The sequence below is a fragment of the Peromyscus leucopus genome, chromosome 23 (genome assembly GCF_004664715.2).
Source record: "Peromyscus leucopus breed LL Stock chromosome 23, UCI_PerLeu_2.1, whole genome shotgun sequence".
In the NCBI taxonomy this organism is placed as follows: Eukaryota; Metazoa; Chordata; class Mammalia; order Rodentia; family Cricetidae; genus Peromyscus; species Peromyscus leucopus.
The window spans coordinates 13,581,077-13,600,329 of NC_051082.1; the positions used below are offsets into that span (position 1 = coordinate 13,581,077).

The 19,253-nt window shown below is 45.6% G+C and overlaps 1 protein-coding gene across 2 annotated transcripts in view; it reads right to left on the bottom strand.

Moving 5' to 3' along the window:
- The window catches only part of Rad9b (RAD9 checkpoint clamp component B), a 28,771-nt gene that overhangs the window by 1,914 nt on the left and 7,604 nt on the right, over positions 1-19,253 (bottom strand). For both annotated transcript variants that reach the window (XM_037198688.1, XM_028885906.2), the window contains 6 exons: positions 14,914-15,013; positions 11,154-11,260; positions 6,965-7,071; positions 6,811-6,875; positions 6,059-6,181; positions 4,577-4,805 (listed from right to left, as the gene is read on the bottom strand). In XM_037198688.1, coding sequence (XP_037054583.1) covers positions 4,577-4,805; positions 6,059-6,181; positions 6,811-6,875; positions 6,965-7,071; positions 11,154-11,260; positions 14,914-15,013 — 731 coding nt within the window. The remainder of the gene's footprint in view (positions 1-4,576; positions 4,806-6,058; positions 6,182-6,810; positions 6,876-6,964; positions 7,072-11,153; positions 11,261-14,913; positions 15,014-19,253) is intronic.

Sequence of the window (19,253 nt, forward strand, 5' to 3'; positions counted from 1 at the left end):
TCTCTGAGTTCAAGGCCAGCCTGGTCTACAGAGTAAGTTCCAGGACAGTCAGAGCTACAAAGAGAGAAATGTCTCGAAAACACACACACACACACACACACACACACAAAAAAAAAAAAAAAAAAAAAAACACCAAAAACCTCTGGCTGGCTAACCACCCTTCTTCTGTCAAGCAGGAACCACTCGCACACACACAGGGAAGAAGGCAGGGCTCCGTGGTAGAGCATTCTGCTAACATGCCAGCCACCTGGGTTCCAGCTCCAGCACCACAAAGCCAAGGAAGGTGAGAGACTCCTGGCCCTAGGTCACAAGTGTGAGCTTGAGGCACAGAGGCATGAACAAAAACAGTAAGAGAGGCTGGAGAGATGGCTCAGCAGTTAAGAGTGTTTGCTTCTCTTTCATAGGATCTGAGTTCAGTTCCCAGGACCTGTGTTGGACAGGCTCAAAACTGCCTATAACTCCAACACCTTCAGTCCTCCATGGACACACTACACACACATTAAGAAAGCAGTCACAACACTTGAGAGGCAGAGCCAGGTGGATTTCTGTGAGTTCGAGACCAGCCTGGTCTACAGAGCGAGATCCAGGACAGGCACCAAAACTGCATGGAGAAACCCTGTCTCGAAACGAAACAAAAGACAGTACTTGCACCACACCTTCCCCGGGATAGGGAGGAAGCAGGATGCCTGCCTCTGTCTGTGGTGACTATGCCAAGGAACCCAACAAGAGCCAGAAGACAACAGATCCGAGTGGAGAGACAGTCAACACACAGCAGAGTCGCTGTGCACACAAACATTTGCAGTCAGTGCACACCAGTAGAGAACATCTACGGCAACAGTCATGGGGCCCAAGCTGGCCTACGACTATGTGCACCACCACACCAGGCTCGTACAATGCTGACAATCAAACCCAGAACCCTGGGCATCCTAAGCAAGCACTCTATTGACCACACACACACACGCACACACACACTTCACCATTTATTTAGAGACAGAATCTCTAAAGTTGGCTGGTTGGCCTGGAACTCACAATCTTCCTGCCTCACCTTCGAAAGTGCTGGAATTCCTAGCTCCGTCCCCAGCCAGGAATCCCCTTCACAGTAGATACACAACCCCTATGAAGAAGCTAGATGTGCTGCCCACTTAACTCCTAGCACTCAGAAGGCTGAGGCATGAGGACAGAGTTTTCATCTGGGCTACATAGTGAGACCTTGTCTTCACTATATATACCACCTCCTACAGGAACAAGCGGGTGTGGTAGTGCATCCTAGCCCTTGGGAGATAGAGAAAAGTAGTCTATCCTCAGCTGCAAAGGAAATTTGAGGCAAGTCTGGGCAACATGAGACACTGTCTCAAGAAAACCAAATGAAAAACAAATCACTTTTTAAAGTCTGAATTCTAAAAGAGCCCTCAAAGACACAAGTGGGCTTGAAGAGAGAGCCATCGCTTGGTTACGGGTGGATAAGTGAACAGCATAACGGTGCTTTGCCTAAGTTAACAGAAGTGTGAGGTAGTTCAGACACCAACAGGCATTGTGTTTGGAAATGGGTGAGCTGTTACTGAAGTTTAAATCACAAGTAAATGTTCGAGAGTAGAAAAGGATAAGTCTGCAAAAATCCACCAGGCCACCACACTAGAGGCCACTGATGGAGGCAGTGAAGGCAGAGGGGACTTTCGGGTGGGCCGCAGAAGTCCAGACACTAGCACAAGTGTACCAGGGTTCTGACACAGCAAGGGAGACACCGGAGCCCGGGCAAGGGCAGGCTGTAATTTTAAAGGTTTAAAGGGTAGCTGCATAGCCATTCTGGAAAGACAAAGTTAGACACATAATTTACAGCAAGCACGAAGGCAGACTCCAGATGGCTCAGTGAGTAAACAAAGAGAAAAGGGGTGGATTTCTTAACCTGTGTAGGAAAGCTTTCTAATTGACTCAAAATCATTTGAAATTTAAAAAAAAAAAAATGTACTATGTAAAGGAAAAAATGCTTTGCATGGCAACAACAACAACAACAAAAACCAATATAAGATGTGTAGGTGGGTGCACCGAACATCACAGATAGTGACTTAATAATGAGCCTGTGTGTCCAGTGAGCACACAGAGGGAACAGGGCTGTAGATTGTGCAGCTGGTAAGAGCGGTTCTGTTCTTCTCAAGACTCAACCAAGTTCAGTTCCCAGAAGCGATTCGACTTCACTGGCAATCCGAGAAATGCAGACCGAAACCATGTGGAGAGAGTGGAGACTTGCAACCTGAGTTCTGTTCCCATCTCCCACAAGCTGGGTGGCTCACAGCTGCCTGGAACTCCAGTTCCACGGGATCTGACCCCTCTTCTCATTTCTGGGTACTGCACACATGTGGCAGACACACATACACATAAAAACAAACGGTCTTTAGTCCCAGAACTAAGGAGCAGGTGGGTTTGTGGGTCTGAGGCCAGTCTGGTCTATATAACAAGTTCCAGGACAGCAAGGGATATGTAGAGAGACCCGAACTCAAAAATAAAAAACTGAGCTAGAGAGCTGACTTAGTTAAGAGCACCAGCTACTCTTGCAGAGAATCCAGACTTGGTTCCCAGCACTTACATAGGGGAGCTTACAACCATCAGTAACTCCAGTTCCAAGAGATCCACCTTGACCTCTGTGGGCACCAGGTATACATGTGGCACACACACTTAAACAGACTAGCACATATATAAAACCTTTTAAAAACAAACAGAGTTTGAACTATAAATTTGGCAATGATTTCTTTTTTTTGGCATCACATGCTGTCTGCAGACTTGGGGAAATCTGTCACCCCCTTGACTGCTACAGCAAGCAGACAGGACCTCAAAGAAAACCTCTACACACTTGGGTCAGTTATCACACTTAGGAAGAATTTACCCTAAGGTCACACTTTTTATGTGTGGGAGGGATAGGTGGGGGCAGATTTCAAGACAAGGTTTCTCTGTGTAGCCCTGGCTGTCCTAGATCTCTGCCTCCCAAGTGCTGGGATTAAAGGTATGTGCCACCACTACCCGGCAAAGCCGAACTCTAACAGGAGATGCATGTGTGACCCAGTTTGTTCTTAAAGCTTTTTATTTTATTTACTTGTTTATTTTATTTATTTGGGAGTTTTTGTTTTGTTTTGTTTTTTGATACAGGATTTCTCTGTGTAACAAACAGTCCTGGATGTTCTGGAACTCACTCTGTAGACCAGGCTGGCCTTAAACTCATGGAGATCTGTCTGCTTCTGCTTCCTGATTGCTGGGATTAAAGACTTGTGCCACAACTGACTGGTTTATTATTTTAAGACAAGGTCTCAAAAAATACCCTTGGGGCTGGAGAGATGGCTCAATGATTAAGAGCACTGACTGCTCTTCCAGAGGATCCAGGTTCAATTCCCAGCACCCACATGACAGCTCACAACTCTAACTCCATTGCTCACAAATGTCAGCAAGAATGTTAGGAATTAGGAACTCTTATACATTGCTGGTAGAAATGTAAATTAGCCAGGCGGTGGTGGCACACGCCTTTAATCCCAGCACTCGGGAGACAGAGGCAGGTGGATCTTTGTGAGTTCGAGGCCAGCCTGGTCTACAGAGCGAGGTCCAGGAAAGGCACCAAAACTACACAGAGAAACCCTGTCTCAAAAAAACAAAAACAAAATAAAACCCAAAAAAAACAAACAAACAAAAAAAAGAAATGTAAATTAATCCACGCCTTAAGGAAATCAGTACAGAGATTCCTCAGAAATACATTTTATGCTAAGCATGGTGGCACACTTGTGATTAGTACTTGGGAGGCAAATCAGGAGGATCAGGACTTCAAGGCTATCCTTGAGTACATAGTTCAAGGCCAGTGAGGACTACAAGAGACTGTCTGAACACCAAAAAGAGCCAGGTATGGTGGCATATGCCTGTAATCCTAGCACTTGGAGGGAGAGACACAAGTATCACAAGTTTAAGGTCATTCTTGGCTATATAAGGAGCTCAAAACTATCCTGGGCTACATTAGACTCTCTCCAAAACAACATAAGCCCTAGAAATTTCTGTCACCATATGATACCCCAGCCATATCACTCCTAGGTGAGTGTATAACCATAGGACCTTTAACATGCTCCAAGAGACACCTGCACATCCATTTTATTGCACTATTCTACAGTAGCCATCTTATATAGTCAGCCTGACTGTCCATCATCAGATAAGTGGATAAAGGAAGAGTAGTATGCAATGGAATTTTATTCAGCCATAAAGAAGAATGAAATGATGTAATCTGCTAGACAATGGATGCAAATGGAGGTCATCGTAAGGAAAATAAGGATTGCATGTTTTCCCTGTGGATCACACATATGCAGATACATTACACCATATATGTGATCATATCTGACACATACAGATGTGAAAGCAGAGGAGAAACTAGAGGAAAGGAGACTAGCAGGAGGGGTGGAGGGTGGAGGAGAGGAGGGTAGAGGGTGAATTTCCTCAAAGTATATAACATACTTGAAAGAGCATCCCCACGACACAGGCGGCCTGGCTAGGTCTGCATCAAGATGGATGCTGAGAAGCGGCTGACATGACCGCCTCAGCACCGCCCTCCTACCTTCGTGAGGTGTGAAGGGCTTGGCCCTTCCTCCACGTCACTGACAACACTTTCAGGCACTTCAGAGATGTCGTCCTGGTTGGCGCTGGCTCTCTCGGTCTCTGTTGCAGAGCCGCTGTCCGGAGGCTCCCTGGGAAACAGCCTCTTGGGTGCTGCTCGAGAGATGCTCTCTGGGGCCTGGCTGACTTGGCTTTTACACCCCTGGGCATTTGACCGTGTGGGGTCTGGCCTGGGGTATTAAGACGGATTAGATGGAGTTGTTTAGTGGGAAATACATTTTTACATAACTGAGAGCATGTGAGATGATGATGAGCACTGTGGATTAGCAGTCTGGTAACAGAAGTACTTGTTGAAAGGTGAGGTTAGTGTGGACAGTCATTTAGAAATGCATGGAGTGTGCTGACCTGTCTGCTGGTGTGAATGACAGCAGCCCCCATAGGCTCATCTGCTGGAGTGCTTGCTCCTCAGTTGGTAGAGCTGTTTGGGAAGGATCAGGAGGTGTTGCCCTGGTGGGGGGGGGTGTCACAGGGGTGGGCTTGAGGCTTTAAAAGACTCTCACCATCCCCAGTGCACTCTCTGCTGGTGGATCAAGATGTGAGTGCTCAGCTGTTCCTGCTGCCAACCATCATGACGCTAACTCTTGGAAACTATAAGCCCAATTAAACACTCTCTTTTAGAAGTTGCTATGGTCATGGTTTTTGTTGTTGTTTTGTTTGTTTTTAAGATGTATTTATTATGTATACAGTGTTCTGCCTTCATTGTCAGAAGAGGGCACCAGATCTCATTACAGATGGTTGTGAGCCACCATGTCGTTGCTGGGAATTGAACTCAGGACCTCTGGAAGAACAGCCAGTGCTCTTAACCTCTGAGCCATCTCTCCAGCCCCTGGATTAAGTTTTATAAAAGTCATGAAAATGCATGTTTTCGAATCATAGATCATGACACTAGAACATGTCTATAATATGTATGTCATGAAGAGAATAGGATTTAAAATGACATATGGCCTATGACTTCAATCTTTAAAAAGATAACTATGAGCCAGTTGTGGTAATGCCTTTAATCCCAGCACCGGGGAGGCACAGGCAGGTGGATCTCTGAGAGTTCAAGGCCAACTAATCTACATATTGAGTTCCAGGACAGCAAGGCTATGTAGAGAGACGCTGTCTCAAAAGAAAACTGATCTAATGGTTCACTCAGTTGTTTCCACATGAAGGGTAAAGCCCTCACTACACAAGTGGGAGGCCCTGAGCTCGGACCCTGTTGAAAGCTGGACTCTGCAGGCAGTCTTGCTAACCCCAGTGCTCTTATGTCGGGGACAGGAGAATGTCCAGTTCCCAGGCCCACTGTGAATGGCTAGCTACCTTGTGCGAAGGAAGCACAGTGGGAGGCAGGGACTTACACAGAGCCATCCTCTGACCTCACAGGGCAGCACACGCGCCATCCCCCAATATTAAAAAAGAAAGAGAAATCTGCCAGCCTCACCTTCTTTGTGTCTGGGAAAGACACAGTGACTGTGGTGAAGACACTCTGCTTGGCTGATCCGCTAACGTGGCCAAGATAAAGTTCGCCTCCAAGAGCATGTCGTCAACACTCAGAACAACCGGTCTAGAAGGACAATCAGCACAAACCATGCTCATTTCTGAGAGTGTTAGGAACACATCAGCAAGTACCACCAGCTAAGCGATAAAGACAGCAGGTGCTCCATCCATGTTTTCACAGGTCAGGAATCCTAAGAGCTGGGAAGCACTTAGCGACCACAGGAAACCGATCTGATTCAGTTTTAGTTCTGAACTACATTAAAGGCTTACACAGAGCTCACGTGTTTGAGCAATGCATAATTTCCTAATTCGACAATTTTGTCAGGAGCCAGTCAAATGTTTCACATTGCAGAAGAATTAACATTCTCGGTCAAAGTACCAAGTTACGTTTGTTTCCTTGAGACAAGGTCCCATAGCACTTGCTGGCCTCAGACCCCCTGTGTGGCCAAAGCTGACCTTGAACTCCTGATCCCACTGCCTCCACCTCCCACATGCCAGGACTGCAGACATGTGCTACCACATCTGGTCCATTACCAATTTTAAAGCACCATGTTATGGCATCTTTTAAACTTTTCGTTTGATAAATGTTGCTAGTAAAGTTGAAAGAGTCCTGGGGTGTGACATCAACTTCACCATGCTCCAAAGGCTTTTGTTTTTGGTGACAAAAGGAAAGACACAGAGTTCTTGAGGACCTACTTCCCAGGAAAGTCAAAGTAGATGGCTATGGGAGCGTGCATCACTTCTGAAAAGGTGAGGATCCCCTGCAGGGAGAGGAGGACAAAGTGGGAATCACTCTTCTATAAGTAATAAGAAAAACTCAAGTTTGACTTCGGCAGAAGCATTTGCTTACCTTTAGTTCTTTAAAGCAAAATGTTATTTCGGTATCAAGTCCAACTTGAAAGAAGTCAAACTCTTCTGGGCCGAAAGACATCTCACTGTACACAGAACTGCTTAAATCTGTTTGACGTAGGGAAAGAAAGGTTAAAACTGTACGAGAGGCATGTGCTAACATTTAGCACAAACATGTAGTTTGTGAGTTAATCATAGCCAGGGAGTTTTGCTCTTCTTTCAAGGTGAGGTTTAAGGCACCCTGCCCTATGAATCTGGGTAGCCTGGTCTAATCAGGGAAAGGCAAAGCTCAGCCACGCCCATAGTAGCAGGCCAGTCCCAGTGGCTGCCCTGTGTGCGGCCTTTAGCTTTTCAGATGCTTCCAGCTTCACATCATCTAACCACAGCTGCAGGAGGCCTCAAGTGGCAACTGCCCAGCTGAGTCTAATCAGCCTGCAGAGTCCTAAGGGGAAGAAAGGACTGTCCCAGTTACTATGTTTGGGGATGGCTTTCTGTCAGCAATAAATAACCAGAATACTGTAACAAACCTTTTTTTTTTAAAGTTCTTAGTGAGGCAGGGTCTCATGTCGCCCAGGTTGGCTTCAAAATCTTTATGTGACCAAAGGTGGTTTTGAACTTCTAACCCTCCCTGCCTCCATCTCCCAAGTGCTGAAATTACAGGTCTGGTGTGCTATACATCGTTAAGCTATTTTTTTTTTAAGGAAGAAAGTGGATTTATTAGAATCTCACTAGTCCATCAATGGCTGCTACCAATGGAAATTTGAAGAATTCAGTAGTTGTTCAGTTCACGAGGCTGTGTATCTCAGCTGCTTTTCAGTATACACCACAATCCTAAGGAAGTGGGCTCTAATGCTGGCAAAGGAATGAACTTGGCAGTCAGAGCTAGGGCAAGCAGGGAAAATGATAGCTTCCTCCTTCAGTGTCCTTTATTATTTATTTTTTTCTTTTCTTTATTTATCTTTCTATTATCAGCTTGATACAGTATAAATCCTTATCCTATAAGGTACAGTCATCCTAGGGTCCCCCCTGGTAAAGCTAATTCTTACAGGGACTACTATAATATAGTTCACATGTAAAAACAAGTTAAAGTTTATTAGTGAACTATATCCCATGTTGTTTTAAAATGTTAAAAATTTAAAACCTCTCAAAAAATTTATAAAAATGAATTAAAAGATAAAAGGTAATCAGACTAAATTAGAAAAACATGGCTTAAAAAGGTGAATTTAGGGTTCAAGGCCAATTTAGCAATTTAGCCCTTGTCTCAAAATAAAAGCTAAAAAGATGGCTAGAGGCCATCATACCTATAATCTAGCATCCAGAAGGCTGAGGCAGGAGGACTACCAACAGTTCAAGGCCAGTGAGTTAAGCCACTCAGTGAGTTCTAAGCCAGGCTGAGCTAGTGTGAGACTCTGTCTCAAAAAAGAGAGGGTCGGGAGGACCTGGAGACCAGTGGTGGAGTGCTTGCCCACTGTGCGTGAGGCATGGGTTCAATACCCAGCCCAGGAAAAAGAAGCCAAGGAGGAAGGAAACCGTAGAAGGAGGGAGGCATCGGTGACAAACCACGTTATCCTAGCTCTCAGGAGGATCACAGGTTCCTCAGGATACATGAGAAAAAAGAAAATGCCTTCCTACAGAATTGGAGAAAGTATCTGCCGTTCATATATCTGCTAAAGGGTTGGTAGAGTAACTGGATGACATTATCCCAGGGAAGAGGGCATGAGTCTGAACAGACAGTTCTCCAAAGATATATGGTGACAACAGTCCCCTAGGAGGCTGGACATCATTACATTCAGGAAACAAATCAAACCCACAACCGGAAGCTACTTCATACCCACAAGACTCCAAAGATGGCCAATAGCAAGTATTGTCAAGGGAGTGGAGAAACCTGAACCTCATCACTGCTTGGGGGTAATAAAATGGTTGATATTCCCACCACTGGAAAACATCTGGCCATTTCCACAAGGCTAAATGGAAAGTTACGATATGACTCAGCAATTTTACTCTTAAATCTATGTCCAAGAGAAAACAGATGTCTACACACAGGCTTGTATATGGCTGTTCATGGCAGCATAATTCCTAAGTCACAAACTGAAACCACCGAAAGATTCATCAAATGGCCAATGGATATAGAAAATGCACCACATCCATGTAAGGGGATATTAGTAAATGAAGAAAAGAAATGAAGTAAAGATGACAGTCAGAAAAACCTAGGAAGACTGCTGAACGTGAGAGTGCAGACACAAAAAGGAACAGGTTATGATGTCATGTCTCTGAAATGTCCAGTCTGGGCAACCCACAGAGACAGAGATAGACAAGCCCTAGGGCTGAGATGGGGGTGGACTATTTTAATTATAATGGCTGTACACCCACAGGTATACTAAGTGACTACTTGAAATGACCTATTGTAGATGGGTGGTATATCATAATAAAGCTGCTTCTTCAAAAGAATGATGAGGAACTTGCCCAGACTCAAAGTCCATCCATCACAAGGAACTTTTGTTTGCTTGGTTTTTGAGGCAGAGTTTCCCTGTGTATCCAGGCTGTAGTGGGCAGCTGTTGGCGCCGTGCCCTGAAGCACCGCCCCAGTGAGGCAGCTGTAGCTGGTACATTTGCCTATGACCTTGAGGTACCTGCCTCTGGGGTGTGGCCATGGGGACCCTTAAGACCTGGGATGCAGGCTGAGAGATGGCTCAGACTGACTGCTCTTCCAGAGGTCCTGAGTTCAATTCCCAGCACCACATGGTGGCTCACAACCATCTGTAATGAGATCTGGTGCCCTCTTCTGCAGGCTGAACACTCACTGTATACAAAATAAATAAATCTTTTTAAAAAAGAAAGAAAGAAAAAAAAAAAAAAAGACCTGGGATGCACGTACATGCCTTTTCTTGGCTACCTTGTGTTTTTGGATGCTGAGGGTTTGTTTTTTTTTTTTTTTTTTTTTTTTGGTTTTTCAAGATGGTTTCTCTGTGTAGCTTTGTGCCTTTCCTGGAGCTCACTCTATAGACCAGGCTGGCCTGGAACTCACAAAGATCCGCCTGCCTCTGCCTCCCAAGTGCTGGGATTAAATTAAAGGCATGTGCCACCACCGCCAGCAGAGGCTGAGATCTTGGATCAAGCCATTTAGCATGGGACATAGCTCAGTTTTTCAGGACCCTACGATAAATCTCCTGGGGTTGTGAGTTTACCCCCAAATAAATTCCTTTGATCATTAAGCTGATTCTGGGGATGGCTAGCAATTTAATCACATTACCCTGGCTGTCCTAGAACTCACTCTGTAGACCAGGCTGTCCTCGAGATCCACCTGCCTCTGCCTCCTGAGGGCTGGGATTAAAGGTGTGCACCACCACTGCCCCTTGAGGACAATCAACTTTTACCCAGTGAGCATGGCCCTTCTGAAGCTGAGACGCTTCACTCTGTACTTTATACTTTCACTATCAATTACACTTACTGCACTTATCCACACGAGACAAAGAAAGTCACAAAGGTAACTAGAAAAACAATTAGCACTAGATCCTCTTTCACGACTTATGTCCTTTTCCTGCATTCTAGCCTTCCTCATCACCTGCTGTCACCCTTCCTGGTTCTCCTTTCTACATGTTACACTGTATCCACACATACATTTGTTTACATCTATATGTCATACTGTAGATTCTACATATGAGGGAGAACATGTGGTTTTCCCTCTGTAGTTGGGTGACCTCTCTATATCATATGATCTAAGTACATCCATTTTCCTTCATATTTTGTGATTTCATTTTTCTTTAGAGCTAAATAATATTACAATTTTTTTTTCTAGACAGGGTTTCTCTGTGTAGTTTTGGTGCCTGTCCTGGATCTCGCTCTGTAGACCAGGCTGGCCTCGAACTCACAGAGATCCACCTGGCTCTGCCTCCCGAGTGCTGGGATTAAAGGCGTGCACCACCACTGCCCGGCCTCTTTTAATATTTCTTAGTGCTGCAGTGTCTCACCCAGGCTCCCGGGGTGTGCAGTCTCAAGTGTGGAAGATGCTTCCCCTCCACAAGAAGGCTCATGCCACAGCTAGTGTTGTAGCAGAGGAAACCCAATAGCGAGATTAGATGGTGGCTAGTCAATCACACCGCTGTAGCCACTCATTAGAAAGCCCCTCTTGGCCAGTGTGGACTCATGAGAAGCAGGAACACTAACTCACACAAGGCAGATATCACCCTTACCCAGGGATTCCCCACTCGAACTCTTGAGGCAGAAATTCCCTGGAGTAACAGAAAAGGTGACTTCCTCTTGATTTGACGTTAGAAGAACAATGGCCTCAGCCAGCAATCTGTAAAATGTGAAGAAATGTATTGACATTATTTGAAAAACAGCTTTAACCTTACTGGTACTCAAATCTTGACTCTGGACATAAACGGTTTAGGAAACTTCCTCCAAAGGTCTGCCTTCTTTCTTGCCGTGAGTGGTTTTAAACTCTACCTGCCTTTGCAGGCCCGCTAAGAGAGCTTAGAAGTCAAGGTCGTGGGGGACGGTAGGCAGTGCCGGCTCAGGAAAACATGCAGAAGCTGCAGTGTGGGCAGCACAGGGAGGCCATGCTGTAAAGGAGACGGTGAACGGAGCTGCTCAAAGACAGCTGAGCTCCACTGAGCCGGAGACCCAGGGATGGTTTGAACTGAGATGGCCCCCATAAGTCTCGGGCATCTGAGTACTTGGTCCCAGTTGGTGGAACTGTTTGGGAAGGATTAGGACAAGTGTGGTCTTGTCAGAGGAGGCGTGCCACTGGGGGTGGGCTACGAGGTTTCAAAAGATAGATGCCAGGGCTGGAGAGAGGGCTCAGCGGTTAAGAGCACTGGCTGCTCTTCCAGAGGACCCAGGTTCAATTCCCAGCACCCACATGGCAGCTCCTAACTGCCTGTAACTCCAGTTCCAAGGGATCTGACACCTTCACACAGACATACTTGCAGGCAAAACATCAAATGCACATGAAATAAAAATAAATGAATTATTAAAGAAATAAAGACAGGCGGCGGGGGGTGGGGGTGGGGGTGGGGGTGGCACACACCTTTAATCTCAGCACTCAGGAGGAGGCAGAGGTAGGCGGATCTCTGAGTTTGAGGCTGGCCTGGCCTACTGAGTGAGTTCCAGGACAGTCAGGACTAAAACCCTGTCTCAGAAAAACAAAAGCAAAAAAGTATAGTAGGTGCTTGAGAGACAGCTCAGCAGTTAAGAGCACTGGCTGACCTTGCAGAGGACCCAAGTTCCAGTCCCAGCACCCACACTGCTACTCACAACCATTTGTAATTCCAGTTCCAGGGGGTCAGCACCCTTTTCTGCCCTCTGAGGGGACCAGGCATGCAGGTGGCGCACAGACACACATGCAGACACAAACTCCCATATACAAAAAATACAATGTTTTAAAATAAAATTACATTATAACAAAACAAAGAGGAATTGCAAGTTCTGCTGTCCTTTTGAACTTGAAGTGCTGTTAGATAAAAATAACGTTCTTAGGGAGGCAGAGCCAGGCGGATCTCTGTGAGTTCGAGGCCAGCCTGGGCTACCAAGTGAGCTCCAGGAAAGGCGCAAAACTACACAGAGAAACCCTGTCTCGAAAAACCAAAAAATAAAAAAATAAAATAAAAAAAAATAACGTTCTTAGACTTTATGCAGGCCTAGTTGTTAGCCTGACGCTAGACATAGTTAACAGTGTATCTTGATGCCAGAGTGCCAGGAACAGCTATCATGTTCATCTGGGGACTTCTCCCTTGTTTAAAGGGAGGTGTTAGACACACGCCTAATAAATGTGTTCTGAGCCCAAGTCTTGCTGTGTAGCCCAGGCTGGACTTGAGCTCAATTCTTCTGCCTCTGCTTCCCATGTGCTGGAACACCAAATACTTCCTTTCTTTTGTATTTATGGGGGTCAAACCCAGAGATCTGTAGGTGTTAGGCAAGAGTTCTGTCCCTGGGTTATACTGCAGACCACAGGATACCAAATAAGTTGATATCAAAATGATGGCAACACGGATGTGCAAGTGAAGGCAGGAGAAATGCCAGGCACGGCTGTGCGTGCCTAGAGTCCAGGCACGTGGGAGCAGAGGCAGGAGGACTTTCAAGTTCAAGGCTCACTTCAGGTGTGAGACTTGTCTCAAAAGTCTAAAAAAAAAAAACTGCTGATAAACATAGAATTCTCAGAGTCACTATTAACAATGAAAAGGCAACAATGTTACCTATGAGGTGGTCAAGTGTAAAGATTTCTTATGTCCTCTACCTAGAACTCCTGCACTTCTGGTGAGAAAGAGAAGTGATCTAAACTCCTCAGCCGACGACTGAGCTGTCAGAATACATGGGAAGTCAAAGTGTGCCTCAGCCTCTGAGCCACTGACTCCATTTCTAGGACTGAGAGGAGCCTGTACCACGGCCCTAGCGACCCCCACGTCCCTGGACTTGGCCCTTGCTCCCTCTCTGGAGTGTGACTGGACCTAGACTCCTTTCCGAGAGCGAGAGACTGGCAGGAGCTGTGAGCGGCTGCAGTTCTGGTGTGAGTGTGAAAGGCCTGAGGCCTGGTCTTGGAGCTCTCTCTCATCACCTGCCATTTGTGAGGACCGGCAGCAACCTCATGTCTGGGAATGGGTCTTCCTGAGCTTCCAGCAGCCCTACCAGAGTTCGGGAGTGCCTCCCTCCCTCCCTCACCGTGAGCCTTCAGATGACACTCACTGTGCCCTGGTGGTGTCTGTCTTCCAACTCAGGGAAGACCTTGACCTAAGGCTACCCAGCTAAGACCCAGCTATTTCAACAGAGTAATAAACCCTGACTCGTGAAGGCTGGACATTTGGGAAAAATTTGTTCCACAGCAATAGATAACGGATACTATTCTGTTTTCAGAACAGATACGATTCAGCAGTGCTTCTGACAGCAAAAATCAGGAAGCAACCTAAATGTACCCCTGTAAGGTAATGAGTAGGAAATTATAGCTCAGGCACATAATGAAAAGAAAAAAAGCATTACTCAGAATAATGACGTGAACTGATAGGAAAGATCCTCACAATAGCTTACATTTCAGAGAGACGGCAGTCATGGGTCATGGCACTCGCTTACCAAACTTGCTGCCCCGAGTTCCATCCAGGACCCATGTGGTGGAGGGAGAGAACTGACTCCAACATGCTGTCGTCCTCTGACCTCCACAGGTTCGGTAGCATGTGCATTCACACACACACACACACACACACACACACACACACACACACACACACACACGGTGGGGAAGGGGTAGGATGTGTGCTCCAGGGAGAGTCAGCAGACTGCTAACAGAGAGCTACAGAAGGTGGCAGAGCAGCAAGTCTCAGGTCCTTGTCATTCTTCAGTACAATCGGGTGTGCTGCAGTAACAAGGTTCCTTTTGTAATTTAAAAAAGCAGCAAGAGAAAATCCACTTTGCTCCAGAGTCATGCTAATTAATAGTCCATGCTGCAGCTGAACTGAATGACTAAGCAGCCTTTCACCGGCAAATATGGCTCTCTCATTACCTGGAAAAAAACTGAAGTAAGAAAATCAATTTGCATAAGAATGTTCAGCCTCAAGCTGTGTGTTCCAAGGCTCAGACTGAAGTGTATAGGTGTGAACTATCACAATAGATTTCCCTATTTGGCTGGCGCCCCGAGTGTGAAGCCACGGGTGGGCGGGTGTTCCAGAGCTGCTGGCCCCCACCTGCTGCTTTCTCAAAGCTTCTTGACAATGTCACTGATCGCTGTAAATCACGGGTCAGCCTTGTAGAAAGTGTAACTAGTGAGAAAGTCCTAGGAGGATATGGGGGCAAGAGAGGGTAACGGGGTGAGTGTGACCAATGTACAACGTACACAACACGAAATGTCATTTTGTGTATTGACTAAAAAGCATCTTGAAAAGGACAGAAAAGCTCCGGCGTGAACTGTTCCCCGCTTGAGGACGCTGTGTTCAGAAGAGGAAGAGGTATCAGGAGACCTGTTACCTTGGTCTAATCATCAGGATATTGGCACACAAGCTCTTTTCAAAGAGAATTTTCAAGGGCTGGCTGTCTTGGAAATACACATTGTGCGTTCTTTTAATACCTTAAAGAGAACAAAGAAACCTCTTAATAACTGTAAGTGCAAAGTGAACAGGCTTTAAAAGCCTGCCTCTCACAGCTAAATTAAAGCAATAAAATTAATGTTTCCTGTGTGGCAGGTGCATACAACCTGCAGCGGAATGTGGCCTTAATGAAATGTGCTGTTGCCCCCTAGTGGACAAAGAGCAACATGTCACATCCTCTGAGCAAACTAAACCAGGTCTCATCCATCCCAGATCCTCCTGCCTCTACTTCCCAAGTTCTGGGATTTCAGGCACGCATCATCATGCTCACGTACTGGAAATCAAACCCAGGATTTCTTGCATGATAGACAAGCACTCTGCAAACCTAGCCACATCTCTAGCCCTTGAAAAGAAACTCCTTAAATGTGTGTGACTCAGTGACTGGTTTACAGGTCATAGAGCTACAACTCCTCTTCTGAATATTTTATCCAGGACTAGACTTCATAGGAACTTTGGCAGTTAGACATCTAAATCTGGTCTGTGATTTCTTTTGACTTTAGGAGCAACAGCAATGAGGCTGAGGTTCTTGTCCTAAATGCCTAGTGTCTCAGGGGCTGGGAAGATGGCTCAAGCACTTGTCCTTGCTGAGGACCAGGGTTCAGTTCCCAGCACCCTCATACAGCTTACAACTCTGGTTCCAGGGTATTTAGCACCCTCTTCTGGCCTCTGAGGGCACCAGGCAAACATGTGGCACATAGACATACATGCAGTGTACATACATGTGAACAATACAGTCAGACATGTAAAATAAAAATACTTTTAAAAGATTTAGAAGGATTTTTTGAACTATTTCTATAGATTTTATAAGTTGAGTATCCCTAATCTGAAAATCAGATTTGGGGGCTGGAGAGATGGCTCAGAGGTTAAGAGCACTGACAGCTCCTTCAGAAGTCCTGAGTTCAATTCCCAGCAACCACATGGTGGCTCATAACCATCTGTAATCAGATCTGGTGCCCTCTTCTGGCCTGCAGACATACATGCTGGCAGAACACTGTATACATAATAAATAAGTCTTTAAAAAAATGTAAAAAAAAAAAAAATCAGATTGGGGGGCTTTTATATTCCAACTTTCAGATTAGGGTGCTCTGTGTGCCAGACACTAGGTCACATTTTACATGCATTCTCTCTCGTCCTCACTGCAGCCCTTCTGGGGATCCAGGGACTCAAGCTCAGAAGAGAAAATCCACAGGTTGGTAAGGCTAAGTGACTTCTCAAGACTACAGTGTTCTAACAAGTACAGAGCCCATGAGGATACAGGTGTCTTTCAGCTGCTTTCTACAAGGTAGCCTGCAGGCAGCATGATACTGCAGTACAAATCAAAAGATCTAACCAGAGAGATGGCTCAGCCAGCTGGCAGAAGTGCATGCCACCAAATCTGATGGTTTTAGTTTGAACCACACTAAATGTATGCACTCGAGCACATATACACTTTTTAAATTTTTTTTTTTTTTTAAACTGCCAGGCATGGTGGCACACGCCTTTAATTCCAACACTCAGAAGGCAGAGGCAAGCGGATCTCTGTGAGTTGAAGGCCAGCCTGGACTACAGAGTGAGTTCTAGACCAGCCAGAGCTTGTTAGGTCTCACCTGGGGGAGGGGGGGAATAAAACCAGACACATTTCTCCGCTTATGTGTTTGGTGAGATTCTTTGTTGTTTTTGTTTGTTTTGCTGAATAACAAGAAGACTGACTGAAAGACTGACTGAAATGGTTTTAATGATAGCCTTGGCTGGCTGGAAACTCACTATGTAGACCAGGCTGGCCTCAGACATTAGTAACCCTGCCTTTGCCTTCCAGTGCTAAGTGTGCAGCACAGCACCCAGCAATTACTAACTTAATAAATATGCACATTTGTGTGTTATCAGGTCTTGTTAATTTGGCTGCATAACAAACACTCTGAAATTGAGTTCCTTGTATAATAAACACCTGTTATTTCTCATGATTTTACTAAGAGGTTCCTGAGGTCTACCCTAAGCTTAGCTATGAAGGATCATCTGGGGTGGGCTTGTTGTCTGTCTGTGGCCTCAGTAGGAGTAACAAGGGTGGCTAAGGCCGCATGGTCTATTCCAGAAGTCTATCCTTGGCTTGTTCTCCTGTTGGCGGAGACGTCCTGAGGCAGCATTGAAGCTGACTGGCCCAGGCTGGGAACCTACGCAGACCACCGTTGGTGTTAAAGTAAGACTGTGGTGAGCTGGGGCTGGAGAGACAGCTCTGTGGGTCAGAGCATTGGCTGCTCTCCCAGAGGAGAGGGTTGAACTCCTGCACCCATATGGCCGTAACCCAACCATTCATAACTCTAGTTGCAGATAGCCTGACGCCCCCTTTTGGCCTCCCCAGGCATTGCATACATATGATATACGTATGGATATGTGGGCAAAAAACTCATATACATTTTAAAAAAAAAAGCCTGAGATTCAAAGTGGGGAACAAGATTCCAATTTCTGAAGTGAAGGGCTGCAGATAATTTGGCAACGTTTATAGGTGACCACAGAGGGATGATTTTAGGAGCTTGAAGTAGCAATACAGGGGAAGCTGGGATGACAAACTGAAGTTATAAAGGATCTACTAAGCGAGCCGGGCGGTGGTGGCGCACGCCTTTAATCCCAGCACTCGGGAGGCAGAGCCAGGAGGATCTCTATGAGTTCGAGGCCAGCCTGGTCTACAGAGCGAGATCTAGGATAGCTCCAAAACAAAAACAAAAACAAAAACAAGGACTGGAGAGATGGCTCAGAGGTTAAGAGCACTGGCTGCTCTTCCAGAGGTCCTGAGTTAAATTCCCAGCAACCATATGGTGGCTCACAACCATGTGTAATGAGATGCTGTATACTAAATGTATAATAAATAAATAAATCTTAAAAACAAACAAACAAAAAACCAAAAAAAACTATACAGAGAAAACTTGTCTCAAAAAAACTAAAAAAAAAAAAAAAACAAAAAAACAAAAACTACTAAGCTTGCTTAGGAAATATTAAGTTACACAAAGTAGAATTTAGATAAGGAGCACTCAAGGATAAGCAGTACTTACCACTACCATCCTCTGTAGAAACTGCAGAAAGGAAACACTTACATATAACTGAAGTGTAGGTTTGCTGAGAATATCTTTCTGTTAAGATGTGTTCACTAGCTGGGCCACGGTAGTACGGGCCTTTAATCCCAGCACTTGGGAGGCAAAGGCAGATGGATCTTGTGAGTTTGAGGCCAGCCTGGTCTACAGTTAGTTCCAGGACAGCCAGGGCTACACAGATCGATCCTGTCTTGAAAAACAAAACAAAACGAACAAGATATGTTCATTAAGACTGCCTCTGCCCATTAGGCCCATCCCCATATCAAAGGGCATGTCTCTACGGTGCCGTTCAAAGTGGGCAGCACTGGGTCAGGGCTGCCAGCAAGTCCTGTTCCATTATTAAGTTCAGGTTCTCTTAGCAGAAATAGAATAATTCCTCCCTGCCACAGGATGACCTTGGTGAACAACTTCCCTGGAAAAGCAGCCCTGGTGTACTACTCCAGGATAACTATCACAGTATTCTAAATCTGTGTAAATCTAAATCTCTCCATTTGTCCCAACAGCTAAGCCTTGGAATTTCTGTCTCTGTGAAACATGTTTAATTGTGCAAAGTGTAACTTGAAGCCACACAACTATGTAAGCTGATGGGACTTTTGTTCAGCATTAGCCAGAACCAGTCACCTTCCATAAAGTGTTTCCTTTACGAATCTCTAATCCTGGCATGACTTCTCACTGGGAAGGCAAGTTAATTCTATAACACCAACAGAGAACCAATCAGACAAACCTCTGCTCTCAGACTTTTTATTTTTTAAAAAGATTTATTATTTATATGTATGTATGTGCATGTCCATGTTGGTGCCCAAGGAGGCTGGAAGAGGGCATTAGATGCCCTGGAGCTGGAGTTACAGGTGCATGTGCTGCCCAATGTGGGCACAGGGAAATGAACTTGTCTACTGAAATATCAGCAAATGCCACTAACCACTCTTAACCACTCCAGCCCCGAAGTTTTTTTCAATATTGTTTTTGTCTGTTTTGGGGGGTTTCATGTGCCATGGCGTATGTGTGGAGGTCAAATGACATCGTTTAGAGTCAGTTCTCTCCTCCCGCCATGTGGGTTCCAGGGACTGAACTCAGGGCATCAGAGCTGGCAGCAAGAGCCTTTACTGGGTAAGCCATCTTGCTGGCCCCTCAGACCTTAAGAAACTGACAGGGTTGGTTT